Source organism: Uloborus diversus, chromosome 6 (genome assembly GCF_026930045.1).
Source record: "Uloborus diversus isolate 005 chromosome 6, Udiv.v.3.1, whole genome shotgun sequence".
NCBI classification, from domain to species: Eukaryota; Metazoa; Arthropoda; class Arachnida; order Araneae; family Uloboridae; genus Uloborus; species Uloborus diversus.
In genome coordinates, this window is record NC_072736.1 from 122,857,369 (window position 1) to 122,873,373 (window position 16,005).

Here is a 16,005-nt window from a genome sequence, read left to right on the forward strand (position 1 = left end):
GGGATGACTTATTGTTGACGATTTCCGTTGAAGGCCAATGTACGTTGAGACAAAAAAAATGGCGCTGGTTGTAATCTCCATGGTGACAATGTTGAGCTCGTCGCACGCTTAAAAAGGAATCAGGATACTTTCAAGGTAATTGCGGATCCATGCCGTCACCTCATGGTATGTAGATCATCGAAGAAGTAGTTACATTAAGGGGACGATTCAGGTGCACTCTGCGTGCCGCCATCGGACGCCATCATTCAAACAGGTGATGGATCATCAATGCACTCATCTTCAGCAGCGACGAAGTACGGTCTTGATTAATATATTTTAAACATATATGAAAAAATGAAACGTTCACCTCATGTTGAGGTTATTAACGATTTTGCGGCGAGCAACGGCCGTCCCCAGACGCCGTGCACCGATGCTTCATTATCGCCATCGTAGAACAAAAACCGGAGCCGCAGAAAATGCGACCGAGCGGACAGAGAGCAGCAAGTAGAGTGAAGTGGGGTGGAAAAATGAATCGGCAAATGAGCGATCAGATCCGGGTACGCGGTGATGCGCGGGAACCAATGAGTGCGTTTGGCGCCCAAACAACGAAGGGAAGGGGACGCTACGCCATTTTAATGGCCGACAAGAAGATGCAAAAAATTGGATCGACGCTTGAAAAAGTGACAAAAAGTTAAACGATGGGAAAAGTGAATAAGTCATATTTTGATATCGTAAAGTGTGCGAAATTTAACGGGGGAACGCGGGGAAAACGTGGAATGCACAAGAAAATAAAAAAACAACAAAATGGGGGAAGACAACGAATAAAATGACCGAAAACATGGGAAAAATGTAAATGGGTAAAAAATGTGATATGCATTATCACATACACTGGCAAAGCAAAAGAAAAAAAAAGAGAAAAAAAAGAAAATTTTAAGTCCAGCTCCAATTTACCGAAACTTTACACAACAAATTCATACATCATATATATTCAAATGCATAAAGAGTTGTAACATCCAAAAAAAAACATGGGATACAGTTTTATACTATCGTCAAGGTAGAAAATGGGTAAGTCAAAGAAAATGAACAGTTTGCATTTTCTTTTTGCATGTCATGATTGCACCCTGCTCACAAAACAATTTGCCACACACGACGAACCAAAAGGACAAAAAAAATACACACAGTTGTAATTACGTGAACAACACATAGCATACCAAGAGTTAAAAATATAAACATTCAAAAAAAGTTCACAACTACCCAACACATGTAGAAGGTATGAATACAAAAAAAATGCAATAACCCTCAAATATGACCATTCTCGATATGCATTAAATTATACAAAAACATATTAATGCACAAAAAACATTAGAATCATTATCTTGACTATCTATGTCAAGTGTTACACATTAGGGTAACATGAGTAAAAAATTTCAAGTAGAATTTTTTTTTTTTTTTTTTTTTTTTTTTTTTTTTTTTTTTTTTTAAACAGTTCATATTGTTAAAGAGTTCAACAGCGTAGTGCACCAAATTACCAGGAGCACACTGAGTACTAAATTTGTATTTGAAAAAAAATTGAATGTTGAAGACACACTAAGATTGAGACGGACAAATTCATAAGCATGAAGAGTAAGACATAATAAGGAAAACCGGTTGTAGATATTAGGACATAATCGAGAGATTGACATTATTATGTGGAGGAAAAATTGTTACGCACATGTTGACATACATATGTTGGTACCAACAGCAAAAAATATGACAGCGTCCTGTCATACGTAAAAATTAAAAAAACACATAAGAATACATTTCAAAAAATAGAAAAAATGAGATCGACTTGCCTTGTATTAACAATAAATTCTCATCACTGTGCCCCTCAATGAAAACAAACATAGGGGAGAAAAAAATTACTTTCATAAAAGACATAGAGAGAATCACAAGCAAAATGATACGGATTCCGGAATTACAATCACGACCAGCACGACTGCCCGTACATAACAGCAAGTGGCACACCCTATGATTAAATTACTTACAACTACGGAGAAAGTAACGGGTTTGTTGACTGGGATGCTGAGGTTGGTGGGACACATTGTTATCTGTGTTAACAGACATTAAATTGCTTTTGCGAGGTGGGGCTAAACGTAAACGATTGACATGAATTACAAAAGGTTGCGCGGAGTCATCACCTAAGAGTTTAATTTTACAATTTACATCCCCTACATTGCTTACAACAGTATAGGGACCATCAAATCTAGGTTTAAAAGTGTCAGCCGACTTCATGTATACAATATCATTTTGTTTAAAATTTCGACTGTGAGAAGCAGGCAATTGCCTATTGTTTTGATTGATCTGTTTGAGTTGTAAAGAAGAGTACGCCTCCTCATAGATTAGGCGAAGATCCTGCAGAACATTTTGTATATAATGTGAGGTGTTAAGAAATCGAGGTTGCACGTCATTATCAAAAGTGTCAAAAAACAAGGATAGTTCCCTTCCCAAGTGCAACATGTTAGGCGTGAAACCAGTAGATGAATGAGTTGTCCCATTATATATAGACATGTGAACCATAACAGCAACTTCTAAAGACACATTCTGCTCAAGTAAAGACAGTAAACTAGACTTGATTTGACTATTAATTCTCTCAGAAATCGAATTGGACTGGGGATGAGCACGAGAAGAATGCTGAATTGTAACACCTAAGGCCTTGTTCAGAGAGTGAAATACATCACTGTCAAACTGACGGCCTAAATCTGACAGAAGATACGACATTCTACCATATAGAGAAATGTAATTCAACATGTGCTTAACTATTGTGTTGGCAGTAATATCTTTACAAGGATAAAGGACAACGTGACGCGAAAAATGATCGGTAACCGTCAAAATATATCCATATTGGCGAATTGGACCTACCAGGTCGATTGAACAGAACTCGCCAGGTCTCCTCGGAATCCAAATATTTTGCAATGGGGCGGGTTTAATGGAATAGGGCTTCAGTCGAATACAAAAATCACATGATAAAACAAAATTCGACACATCCCGATACATTCCTAACCAAAAATATTTACTAACAACTACCTCATACGTTTTCTTTATTCCGGTGTGAGAAATGTGACAAATTTGCAAAACTTTAGCTTTCAATGTGTCGGGAACAACAATAGTAGGTAAACAAGTTTTGTTGCGAACATGCATTAATAGGTTTGTAGTTGGACAAATGAAAAAATCCTTAAGCTTGTGAGCATGATGCAGATTAGGCTTTTGCAAAAAGGAAACAGCTTCTTTAATGTACGGATCATTAAGTTGCTCACGTAAAAAGGTTTTAATAGATATTTCATTATGTGCATCAGTTTGGGCACACACAAATGAATGAGAGCTTAAATTATGACCTGACTGAGGTTCACATAGGGAAGTAGGGTGCGGTCTCAAATAATTAACCACATTAGTGGATTCAACACAAGGAGTATTAGAGGGTATATCACACTGCATATTGTCAGGGGTGGAAATATCAGTGAAGGGAAGGATCAACTCCTTATCCGCATTGGGTTGAAGAGCAGATTCATGTAAATTGGGGTCAGGGCTCCGCGAACAGAAATCTGCTAAAATATTCTGAGGGCCAGGGATATATGAAAAAGTATAGGAATATTGACCAATTTCTAACAACCAACGAGTAACAACATCGGCTGGCGAGGTTACATTGCTGTAACGCTCTAAGGGCTTACTGTCAGACATGAGAATAAATCTTCTATTAAAGAGGTATGTCCTGAATGCTGTCATTCCTTTATATATAGCATACAACTCGAGTTTAATTGGAGGATAATTACGTTCAGACTTTGACAAAGCTTTACTAAAATAAGACACGGGTTTTAGAATACCATCTCTCTTTTGCATCAATACAGCAGCAATTCCCTGAAGTGAAGCATCTGTATTTAAATAGAAATCATCATTCCAATTTGGAAGAACCACAAAAGGCTGCTTAAAAAAGGTAGACTGGAGATCATCAAAAGCTTTTTGGTGAACATCATTCCATTCAAAAGGTTTATTTTTTGCGGTTAATTGTGTCAAAACATGGGTGCGTTCAGCATACTTGTGAATTAAATGCCTATAAAATCCACATAACCCCAAGAATTTCTTGACCTGTCGCACAGTGCGAGGTGGGGCAAATTTGGTAATTTTGGCAATATTAGAAGTAATAGGTTGAATACAGTTGTGTGATATATGAAATCCCAAATAATCAATTTCGGTCTGGAAAAAAACACATTTAGATGGCGATAAAGTTAGATTATGTTTGGAGAGAACAGAAAAGACAGCCTCGAGCTTAGATACCATCTGGTCAAAGTTTTCGGCACAAACCAAAAAGTCGTCTTGAAATGCATGAATTCCGTGAATTCCTAGCAATTTTAACTCATCAATTAACTGATCCACGGCAGATTGGAAAATGTTGCTACTTACCTTAAGGCCAAAGGGCAAACGGTTATGAGCAAAAGAGCCAAATTCGGTCGAGAAAGTCACAATATCTTGGAGATGATTGGGAAGGAGAATTTGCCAATAGGCCGAATGCAGATCTAAAACGGTATAGTATTTATAGGATGAGACGGCATTGATTAACGTAGAAATTTTGGGAAGTGGGTATGTGGAACTTTCGATGACGGAATTTAATAATCTTAAATCTAATGCCATACGGTACTTAGGTGGTTCATTAGGCCCAGATTTCTTACGTACCATTATCATCGGACTCGCATAGTGGCTCACATTTCTAGAAATAATTCCAGCCTCAATTAATTCATCCAATTCTTCCTGAACCTGTCCTTTTAACGCCTGAGGAATTTCAAAAGGTAAGGCCTTAATTGGATTATTGTTACGCAAAATGACTGAAGGAGTGACAATGTCAGAACACCCTAAAGCTTTGACAGATTTACTAAACACAGAAAAATTTTTCATCAAAATGTTTAATAAAATATCTTGTTGTGAAGTATTTAAGTGATCTAATTTAAAATCTGAAGGACTAAGTTCCACTTTCCTGATTTTTAATACTTCGTCTGATGCAATAATTTGGTGACAAAATTGGGATTGATTGCTTGAGCATGTAGTTTCATTCAAAGAATCATTTAAAATTTCAAACTGTTCAGTGACATGACCCATTACCATACCTTTATTTAAATGAAGAGGATTGTTACCAATATTTCTGATAATAGAGGAGAAATTATGTTTCTCGACTAAGTGCACAGCGGGATGAATTTCACAAGTTATGTCATTAACGGTAGGAATAAAATAAATTTCAGATGATTTTACCGGTATGTCAGATAACGAAAAATTAGCAATGGCAGTTTCCCCCGGTTGGATAATTAATTTGTTTTTAAGAGCAACCGAAAAAGCCTTGTCACTATGCAGAGAATTAATTTTGGCCAAATGTTGTGAGATGTCAGTTTGAGGCATTAAAGGAGCTTTAAAATTATCAAAAGTGGCACTGCCGGTCTTAGTGTCAATTAACACATTGAAACGGGTTAAAAAATCATAACCTAATATCCCATAAAAAGAGGAAGGTGCAAAATCAGCAACAAAAAATGGGTGCTTAAAGAAATTTTTACCAATTTTAAATGAAACCTCAGCGCACGCAGAAAATGATAAATTAGAATTTACAGTCCTGATTGTGACAGTGCGTGAGAGAAATCTGCATTTTGTCAAAGATTTTATCTGTTCGAAAACAGCTTTTGAAAATAAGCTGACCGAAGATCCTGAATCCAAAAGCATTGGGAATATCTCATGACCAATTGAAATATTAAGTATAGGTAAGTCGCTAACCTTGTTATCAGAATGAACATTAAAAATGGATTCGGATTGTTTGCATTGAGACTCATCAGGCTTTGAAAATTTCGACAAAAATTTCCCAATAGTATCTTTACCAATGGAGCTATTTAAAAAGGTATGTAAATCTGGATATGTATTATGTTTCTTACATTGAACAGATTCAGTCTCCTGTACACTAATATTTTGAGGGACCAGAGATGAGAAATCAGTTACCGAGGCCAAGCCGTCCCTCATGGATGACCCCCTCGCCAGTTTAAATTGTCTCCATTTTGTGTTGGAGTATTAAGTCTTACTTCCGGCGATGAAAATCTGTTTTGCGACAGAAAATGTTGGGGTGGAACAAACTGGTTGGGGAAATTAAAGTTACCTCGTGGCCTAAATGGAATACGAGGGGCAAAAAAATTTTGAGTTTGAGGCCTATTTTGACCTTGATTTGAGAAATTGTTAAGGGGTTGACCCCCATTGTAAATCCGGCAATTAATCATTAAGTGGTTTGTTCTACCACAAAATACACAAAAAGTGTTATTAGAATTTGGAGAGGCTTTTTGCTGGGGTTTGGGCAAAACAGTTTTCTCATTAACGGAAGAGACGCGAATGTACAAAGGACATTCAACAAGTGGGTGTGGACTTTCCCCACAAAGACGACAATTTGACATTAATTTAGTGACACATGTTGTTAAAGATCGTAAATTTTCGGCCAAGGCATCTATTTGCACTTGAGCACTAGTCATAGCATTTGTCAATTTTGGTTGGCCTGTTACATGTAAACAGTGTAACTTATTAGCCTTGTCGACTAAATCGGTAAACTTTGACGTGTCGACATCAAGTAGTTTGTCCTTGATATTCAATGGTAAAGCCGCCAAAAATTGGTAAGATTTTATTTGGGTGAGGGCAGCACTATCCGTAATAAAAGGATATGCTGAGTGAGCAGCACGTTCAACACGATGTGCTAAACTCTGAATACTCTCATGAGTTTCAAATTTGATATTTTGAAATTCTGAAAGGGACACAGAAGAAGGGGTATGCATTTTGAAAAATGCACGCAATTTGTCACAAGCCTGGTTAAAAGTCATAGACTCCAAGCAACTGGGATTGGTCGCAAAAAAATACAAGGCAGAGCCAGAAAGTTTTGACTTTAAAAACATAAGAGTCGTGGGATCATCCCAACCGTTTAAATTCTGCAAGTCCTTAATTTGTGATATAAAAAATTCAACAGTTTCTGGCTCGCCTGAATATGAGGGAATGGGGAAGTTAAAATTCCTACTCGCCACAGCACCTTGAGGTGACTCATTGGCCATATTCACACCTTGGGGTGGGTCGGTTTGAGTACTACCAGTTGACATGGCAACAAATGTGCCGTCTTTTACTTTAGCACAAAAATCAATGAGCATCTAATATAATTTTCACTTAATTCACACGGTGCAATCATGAGAAACAAAAAATTTTAAATGCAAACATTGTTGAAAGCACATGCACACATGAGAATAAATGCAACTAATAAAATAAAAATTGACATCAAATTTTTGAACTAAATTAAAAATATAAAATTAATATATCCCCCCATTAACATCACAGAAATACAAAAAGCCATATGAAAAAAACAACAAAAGTGCATATGCATTCAACTTCAGAAAAAAAAAGGCATTCAAGACCTGGTCAAAAACGGCGCCATTTTGTCATGTTGCGCGCGTTTAATTTTGTCAAATTATACGAAAACCAAAGAGAAAGCGATTTTAGGCCGTGGAAGTGGAAGCATCGCTGCCGCGCATAACCTCAGACCAACGACTGCCTTGAATGCCCAAGAACAAAAATTTAAAAGAGACTTACCCGGGGGTGGTGTTTGTTGACGATAGAATACACAAAATTAATTACCACACATTCTTTATTCTACGTTACTTCCAAGCAGACATGAAGACAGGCACTAGGCATGGTGATCACCAGAACATTTCACTTAGTATAAAAAAAAAACAAATGCGAGGAATCCAGACTTGAGAGTTCAAAAAAAAGGGCGGAGCTGGCAAAGTTCGTTAACGGTCAAAAAAAAACGTAGAGTTCACGCGGAGGGTGGTGAAGTATTTAATTGTAATGTACGGAGGACGGACAGTTCATTATGGTGGGGTGTAATTCAGGGATGACTTATTGTTGACGATTTCCGTTGAAGGCCAATGTACGTTGAGACAAAAAAAATGGCGCTGGTTGTAATCTCCATGGTGACAATGTTGAGCTCGTCGCACGCTTAAAAAGGAATCAGGATACTTTCAAGGTAATTGCGGATCCATGCCGTCACCTCATGGTATGTAGATCATCGAAGAAGTAGTTACATTAAGGGGACGATTCAGGTGCACTCTGCGTGCCGCCATCGGACGCCATCATTCAAACAGGTGATGGATCATCAATGCACTCATCTTCAGCAGCGACGAAGTACGGTCTTGATTAATATATTTTAAACATATATGAAAAAATGAAACGTTCACCTCATGTTGAGGTTATTAACGATTTTGCGGCGAGCAACGGCCGTCCCCAGACGCCGTGCACCGATGCTTCATTATCGCCATCGTAGAACAAAAACCGGAGCCGCAGAAAATGCGACCGAGCGGACAGAGAGCAGCAAGTAGAGTGAAGTGGGGTGGAAAAATGAATCGGCAAATGAGCGATCAGATCCGGGTACGCGGTGATGCGCGGGAACCAATGAGTGCGTTTGGCGCCCAAACAACGAAGGGAAGGGGACGCTACGCCATTTTAATGGCCGACAAGAAGATGCAAAAAATTGGATCGACGCTTGAAAAAGTGACAAAAAGTTAAACGATGGGAAAAGTGAATAAGTCATATTTTGATATCGTAAAGTGTGCGAAATTTAACGGGGGAACGCGGGGAAAACGTGGAATGCACAAGAAAATAAAAAAACAACAAAATGGGGGAAGACAACGAATAAAATGACCGAAAACATGGGAAAAATGTAAATGGGTAAAAAATGTGATATGCATTATCACAAAAAAAAAAAAAATCCAAAATTGGTTATTTGTTTAGGAGTTTGGATGCCACAGACAAGCACTCAGATATACATGATAAACTTTAAATCGCTCCACCTCCTTTTTGTCTATGGGATTAAAAACCAGAGATTCCATGAGAAGAAAAAGTGGATAGTAAAAAGTGTTGCACTTATTTCAAAGAAATTTAGAAAATCTTTATCTAGGTTCTTTTTTTCTTATTCTAGTTCATATATATGCTTTAACTTTAAAATATGTGTATTACTTAGATGACTATCTAATCTTTTGTCAGTTTATTTTCAGTTTCAATTTTACAGTTCTAATTGTTTATTAATCTAAATTTAGATAAATATGGGTGGCCATCAACTGTTGTTTTGCCAGCAGACAAGTCCTGAGCAATTGCCTGCAATATGTCTAAGACATGATGTAGACGGTATACTTTGGCAACCAAAGAATATTTGCAGTGAAGGGGAGTTAGAACAATTCAAGATGGAGCATGTGGCAACCTTTTCCGCTTTAGGCTATGTTCTCGCTTCAAAACAAGAAAAAAAATTCACTTTTTGTGCTCCCGACTTTTCCTTCTCATTGATTTCGGATTGTTCTCGACATGTGTACTTATATTGTCAACCAGAGAACTTGCATTCAGCATTTGAAGTACGAAATCGAAAAACTGGCGAATTAATTGCTCATATAGCCAAGCAGTATGTTATTAGCTTGGAACAGTGTGACAGGATACTTGGCTTACAGGTTAGTCCACAGTGTGTTTTTGTGTTGAGTAAAGACATGTTATATGCTATAAAAGTGACTGCTAAATAATGTGGGCTGCTATTAGGAAATTATTCCAAGTATCTCCGAGATACTTCTTGCACTCATTTTTTACATGTATTGTACATATGTATAGCTATATCTGAAATGCCTATTGTATTTGATAGGTTTTATTTGTACATATGGGTTGACATTTCATTTGTGCTTGTTGGAGTTTTACTTTGTACAATAAAGATCTTTAAACATGACTTGACTTTGCTTCGAACATGACTTAAAAGAGCTTTGAATCATTCAGCTTAAATGCTGGTTGTTATAATTTTTGGTAAAAGTTTGAAAGTAATTTTTATGGCTAACACAGTAATCATGCATAAATCAAACTTCCTTTGGTATTGACAAGAAATACCAAAGAATATTGATGATGGTAAGAGAAACGATATGAGGCAGTGGGGGGGGGGGGGGGGAGGGTAAGGGGATGTAAGTGGCAAAATTAAAAATTTTGGAGATAACCAGTACAAATGTTAGGTTAACCTCTTCTCTATCTTAGAGCAAGATATAGTACTAGTAGCCATGGTAGGTGCTGCTGTACATCATGATTGGGCTGTGGTGGCAGGATCGGTTAGGCGTCGGAATTGTGACCAGAAGGTCCACCGTTTTAGTTAATAGTGACTGAGGGATGTTAAATATGCTCGTAGTCACCAAGTCCACCAAGTGAAACGATACCTTTGGGGGGTGCTAGACCAGGGATTGCTCGGCTTCTGGTCTGGATCAAAAAATCAGAGCTGTCTTCAGGGTCCCATCCAACTGGTTAAACCATAAACAGTGGTAGGTACAGGGGACCCTGGAGTGAAAAGTGAAAATGTATATCATGATTTAGAAAAGCAGTTCAGTAAAAGCCTTCCTAGGACGTTATCTTTAAAAACGTATTACTCAAAACTTAAAAAACCCACTTATATCCCTTTGCTTCTCACTGCTTCATATGTATTCCCCTTTGGCAACTGCACTGATATTTGTCGTTATGAGCATGAAGGAATAGAATTGCAACCCATACTCAACTCAGACAATGCTACAAGCTCAAATCTGCAGGCTTCAAAAGATCATTCCTTAATGCCAACTGTGCAAAAAAAGGCTCTACAAAGATGTTATGTATGCAAGTTGACTAGGGATTCGCTTGCTGCTCATATAAGTCAAAGAAGGGGACTTTGAAATGGCCACATCTAACTTAGGAGCATGCATGAGAAAGGATACTTGTTGGCCCGAATCTGAAGGAGGGCCTTAGATTAAAAAAATTAACTTTGTAAAATATTTTTTTCGACTAAACCTAAGCCAAAGAAGATTAAGATTCAATTACTTTTTCAGTCTTAAGATAAAATAAGTGTAAGTATAAGGGGGGGGATTGAATATTTAAAATTAAGAATAATTGACAGGAACTTATTAGGGTCTAGCTCAGGGGTGCTGCCCCCCTAAGGGCAAAGGCGCACCCCCTATATCTCGCAAAGATCCCCCCCCCAAAAAGTGAAAAATACCTCTCAAAACACCCCCTAATTATTTCAATGGCGCAGTCTGCACCATGACCCCCCCCCCAGGTGAGCCCTCCTGGTCTAGTGGTCTTCAATCTTTCAATAAATGCATAAAGATCGGTGAGCCACACATATGGGGAATAAGTAGCATATGTGGAAACTTTGAAAGGGAAGAGGGAGGTTACAGCGATGCTATAAATTTTTTAAAGATTGAAATGTGGTTAGTAATTTTTAAATTGTAAAATGCGTTGTGCTAAAACTAAATAAATAAATAGAGTTCAATTGAAGTGGGGGGGGGGGGGGGGGCAAATCAATAATATTGTGTACGTTTTTTAAATAATGAAACAAAATGAAGGTGATATAGTACATAGTGATGATATAAAACCTATCGACAATTAAAACAAAAATTACTCCTATTAATTACTAGAGGAGTTTTAAGTGTCTTCAATTCTACTGGGATATTGATTATCGAGAGAATCTGCTGTGATTTGCAATTTACCCTCCGAATGTTGACCGATCAGGTGTGTTCTTGTTTTTGATTAGTGAGTTCTTTACTTGACTGAGCAACTTTTCACATATGTAAGTTCTGTCAAAGATAGAAGACATAAACAATGCATGTTTAACTATACTCTGTGTGCAGTAAACTCCTGATTATCCGCGGAATACGGTGGCACGGTAACCGCAGAACGAAAACCGAGGATAATTCGAATAATGGGTAAAAAAAACCGAGATACTTACACCCTTGTGCAAATTAATTGAAACAAAATATTTTTCCATTAATTTTAAAATCATTCCTAGTATTCCTCACCAATCAAACTAAAATTTGTAAAAATATGAGATGAATAAATCCTTTACCCGACATCAATTTATGTCACTCAGGGGTTCTGAGAGCGCATGTGCAGGAATTTCCAAAGATGAAAGCTGCAGCTATGATCACGTCAGTTGAGATTTCACTACCGTCTGCGATGGATGTGACACCACGAAAGCGTACAAAGATTGTTGCTCTTTCCCAACGCCTCTAGAGAGATTTCAAAGGTAGTGTGCGTTAGTATTGCAACTGTGAGCCGTATTATAAAACAAAATAGAGAAACAGGTTCCATATTTCCAAGGCGGAGAGGGAAATGTGACCGAAAATCGAAATTAACACCAAGAGATGACTCTTTTCTGCTTATTCATAGTAAAAAGGACCCTCGAAAGACTAGCGCAGTATTTAATGGAGATTCAAAAGAGAATGGAATAAATAGTAGCCCATCCACTGCTTGGAGGAGCCTTTTTGCAGCCTATCGGCCGATGAAAAAACAGCTTCTGACCAATGAATGAAGAAAAAACGATACTTGTGGGTGTTAAAATATAAGAATTGGATGTTGAATATCGGAGGAAATTACTATTTAGCGACGAAGGCAATTTCACTGTCCTAGGCCAAAGAACTCAACAAGTGCAGAGATCTACAGGTGAAAGAACATGAACAAACCAGTTTGTAAAACACGCTATAAAGAATGTGTTTCGGTTACGATAGGGTCGGTTCTTTGCAGCCTGTTTAGAGTATGATGCGCTCTGAGCAACATATTGCCATTCTAAAAAAACAAAAAAAGGTTTTATCTCAGTTGAAAAAACGATACCCAAATGGAACGGGGATTTTCCAGCAGGATTTAGATTGTTTCTATTCTTCCAAAATGGTCAAGAAATTCATGTCTGAGAACCAAATTGAGACGTTGGAATGGTCTGGGAACTTTCCTGATATCAAGTCAACTGAAAATCTTTGGGATATATGCAAGAATCGTCTATTACATATGAACTGTTCAACTATGGAGAAGCCAAAAATTGCTCTAATTCATGTTTGGGACAAGGACTAAAACATTATAAATTATTGTAAAAGATGGTGGATTCCACGCTGAATCATGTCCAAATGTTAGTAAGAAGTCCTAGACATCATTTTATGCACTAAAAACTTTTGATTTCCATATAAATTTAAATAAAATACCATTTCTTAGTTTTCTCAATTTTTCGAGTTTGTTTCAATTAATTTGCACAAGGGTGTAGTTCTATACAAAAGCAAATAATAATAATAATAATAATAATAATAATAGCACTCACACATACATTTAATTTATGACTAAAAATATTGTTGCATTGCATCTACTAACATTGAATATAAAAATTTATATAAAATCTAAAAGCAAACAATAACACAATCATAAATTTAAAAAAAAAAGAATTTTTAGGTCATCAATATCCTAGTCCTGGTCGTAAGACTATTTGAACCATTTTTTTCTTCCTAAAATTTGCTGCTTTATCAACGTAATTTGTACATTAAAAAAATGTAAAATTACATTAAAAAAAGTTTTCAAAGAAATTTTTAAATTTAATATCCACTTCAGATGAAAAACCTGGATTTTACTACCCCTTCAGATTTTATGTCTTATTAATGGGTCATTCCATGTGAAATGAGCAAATCAGTTGTGGCTGACATGTCACAGATTTCAATGAAAATTTTTATTTAAGTAAATCAGCGTTTCTTAAATTGTGTTCTGCGGAACCCCAGGGTTCCATGGAAACACTCAAGGGTTCCACGAAACTTGCATTTTTTTTTAAACAAAACAGTCAAATTAGTCACTCAAAAATTTGGTTTGAGCTACAGTGGCTCCTTAAAGTGTTCGTACACTTTGAAAATTTTTAGTAAAACCAAAATAACGCGAAACTGAATTCGAATATGAAGTCCAAAATTTTTTCACATCATTCCTATGTCATTCTAAATAAAACCCAGAAGTTTTTTTCAAAATTTTGACGGATCTTCTTTTTGAAATGGGTCAAAAAACGAAGAGACAGAGATAACATGACAAAAAGTCATCGTACACTCAAATATTTTGGAACAAATTCATGATTAAAATAATCAAATGTTTTTTTTTTATTATTTTTGCATTGTGTTGACCCTTAAAAGTCATTTGACTTTAATTTTTTGTTTATTTATTCCTTAATATTTTGCTTATTACGTTAAAATGGCTGGTATTCGTAAAAAACAAAACACCATTCGAAATTTGAATTTTTTCCTCACAGTAGAGGTAAATTGGTTTGAAATGTCTCTAAATAAGTTAATTTATTCCATTCTATAGTAAAGTGTTTGATAAAATGTTTTAAGAAAAGAATAAGACCAAAAACAAGGTAAGAAAAGGTCAATCGGCAAAGTTAATTAAGCGTGATCGGACATTTACAGTTAAAAAAAATTATGAAAAACGCACATTTGAGTGCTGTAAAAGTTTCTGCAGAATTTAATGAAAATTGTACATTTCATTTCCACCTAAAATTGTTCGCCAAGTTCTCTGATTAACTACATTAAATAAGAACTCTTCCCGCAGAAATTTTCCTGTTCGTGCGAGAAACAGAAAGCTTACACTTTTCCTCGCAAAATCAATGATAAATAAACTTAAAACGTTTTGGGATAGCGTCTTACTTGCAGATGAAAATAAATTCAACAGTTTTAGTTATTTTTTTGTATAATTGTTAGTAGAAGAAAAAATGAGGAACTTAATCTTAAGAACTTAGTTGGATCAGTTAATCAGGACAGTGAAGGTGTTTCTGTGTGAGGGTACATATCAGCATCAGGACTTAGCAGTTTGAAATTTTTTGATTGAATAATGAATCATGCTGTTTATTTAAATATTTTAAAAAACTATTTTTAACTCTTGGCCAAAAATTAGGTTATCGGAAACATCTTTTTTTTATATCAAGATAACGATAAGAAGCACTCGGTTTTCAACTTTTACGTCTAGTACGTCGAAAATTGTCCTTAATTTTAGAAAATATCCCCTTAAGAACCTAATGCAATATATTTAGAGATGTCTGGAGGTTAGATTACAAAAATACGGCTATGAAACGAAAAGAGCAGAAACAGTAAGACTCGAAGTATGAACACTTACTCAGAAATTACACACACACACACACAAAAAAAAAAAAAACATTGAAATATATTCTCAGGCTTTCAAAAGCTGTTGTGGATGTTGAATGATATTCTACAAAATAAAATAAAACCTTAAAAAAAGTTGGATTATTCAATAATTTATAGACATATTTAAAATGTACGAAGACTTTCGTGAGATACAATTTCCGGCACTTTTTGGTTTTTGATTTAAAAAAATATGTCCCGATACTTCATTAAGTATTTTTATTAAGTTTTGTTAAAAAATAATCATAGATCTTAAAATTAAATACCTATCCCAAAAAATTTATTCTAACCAATGGATAGCGGCCTATTTCATTGAAAGTCGTAGGTCTGCAAACACTTTTAGGAGCCACTATAAGTATCTAAAGAATATTTTCCGCTGAGAAAATATCAATCGTGGATTAAAAAGTCATTTTATTGTCAATGTCACCTTCAATTATGTCAATTCTATAAAATGACTATTTTATTGAAATGGCAAATGAGATCCTTCCTTGCACCAGAAATTTAAAATAATACCATCCAGTGAAATTCTGGATTATGTTTTCAACTTGTCTGACAACAAAACTAAATACACACCACAAACATAGTGCTCTGAACCCAATCTGAGAATGCAACTTTTTCCAGAAAGCCTGATATTAAGGATGTATCTGTCATAGTAAAAATAGGAACTACTCATATCATTTAAATAAAAACTTTAAAAATTTCTTTGAAGCGAGTGGTAGATAGTATTTGGAGAAATTCGAGTTAATTTTTAAATTAGTGTTTTAAATCGAATTCCTTTTTTTTAACAAAAAAGTGCTTTTATTGAAAATAAAACATTTCTAGAATGTTGCATGCAAACTATGCTTTTTAGAATAACTCAGGGGTTCCACAAAGAAAGTGGACTTTCAAAAGGGTTCCACTTATCAAACAAATTAAGAAACGCTGAAGTAAATCATGCATATATATGAGGGAATGCAAAGTATGGAAGTTTAAAAACTGTTGCTTTGTTATTGAAATTAGTAGTTGACGCTTATGCTTAGCCAGTTCA

At 35.9% G+C, this 16,005-nt stretch overlaps 1 protein-coding gene across 1 annotated transcript in view; it reads left to right on the forward strand.

Moving 5' to 3' along the window:
- LOC129224694 (nudC domain-containing protein 1-like) overlaps nt 1-9,760 on the forward strand; it is a 65,450-nt gene extending 55,690 nt beyond the window's left edge. The window contains exon 9 of the mRNA XM_054859241.1: nt 9,102-9,760. Within this exon, the coding sequence (XP_054715216.1) occupies nt 9,102-9,572 (471 nt within the window). The 3' untranslated portion in view covers nt 9,573-9,760. The remainder of the gene's footprint in view (nt 1-9,101) is intronic.
- The last annotated feature ends 6,245 nt before the right edge of the window (nt 9,761-16,005 follow it).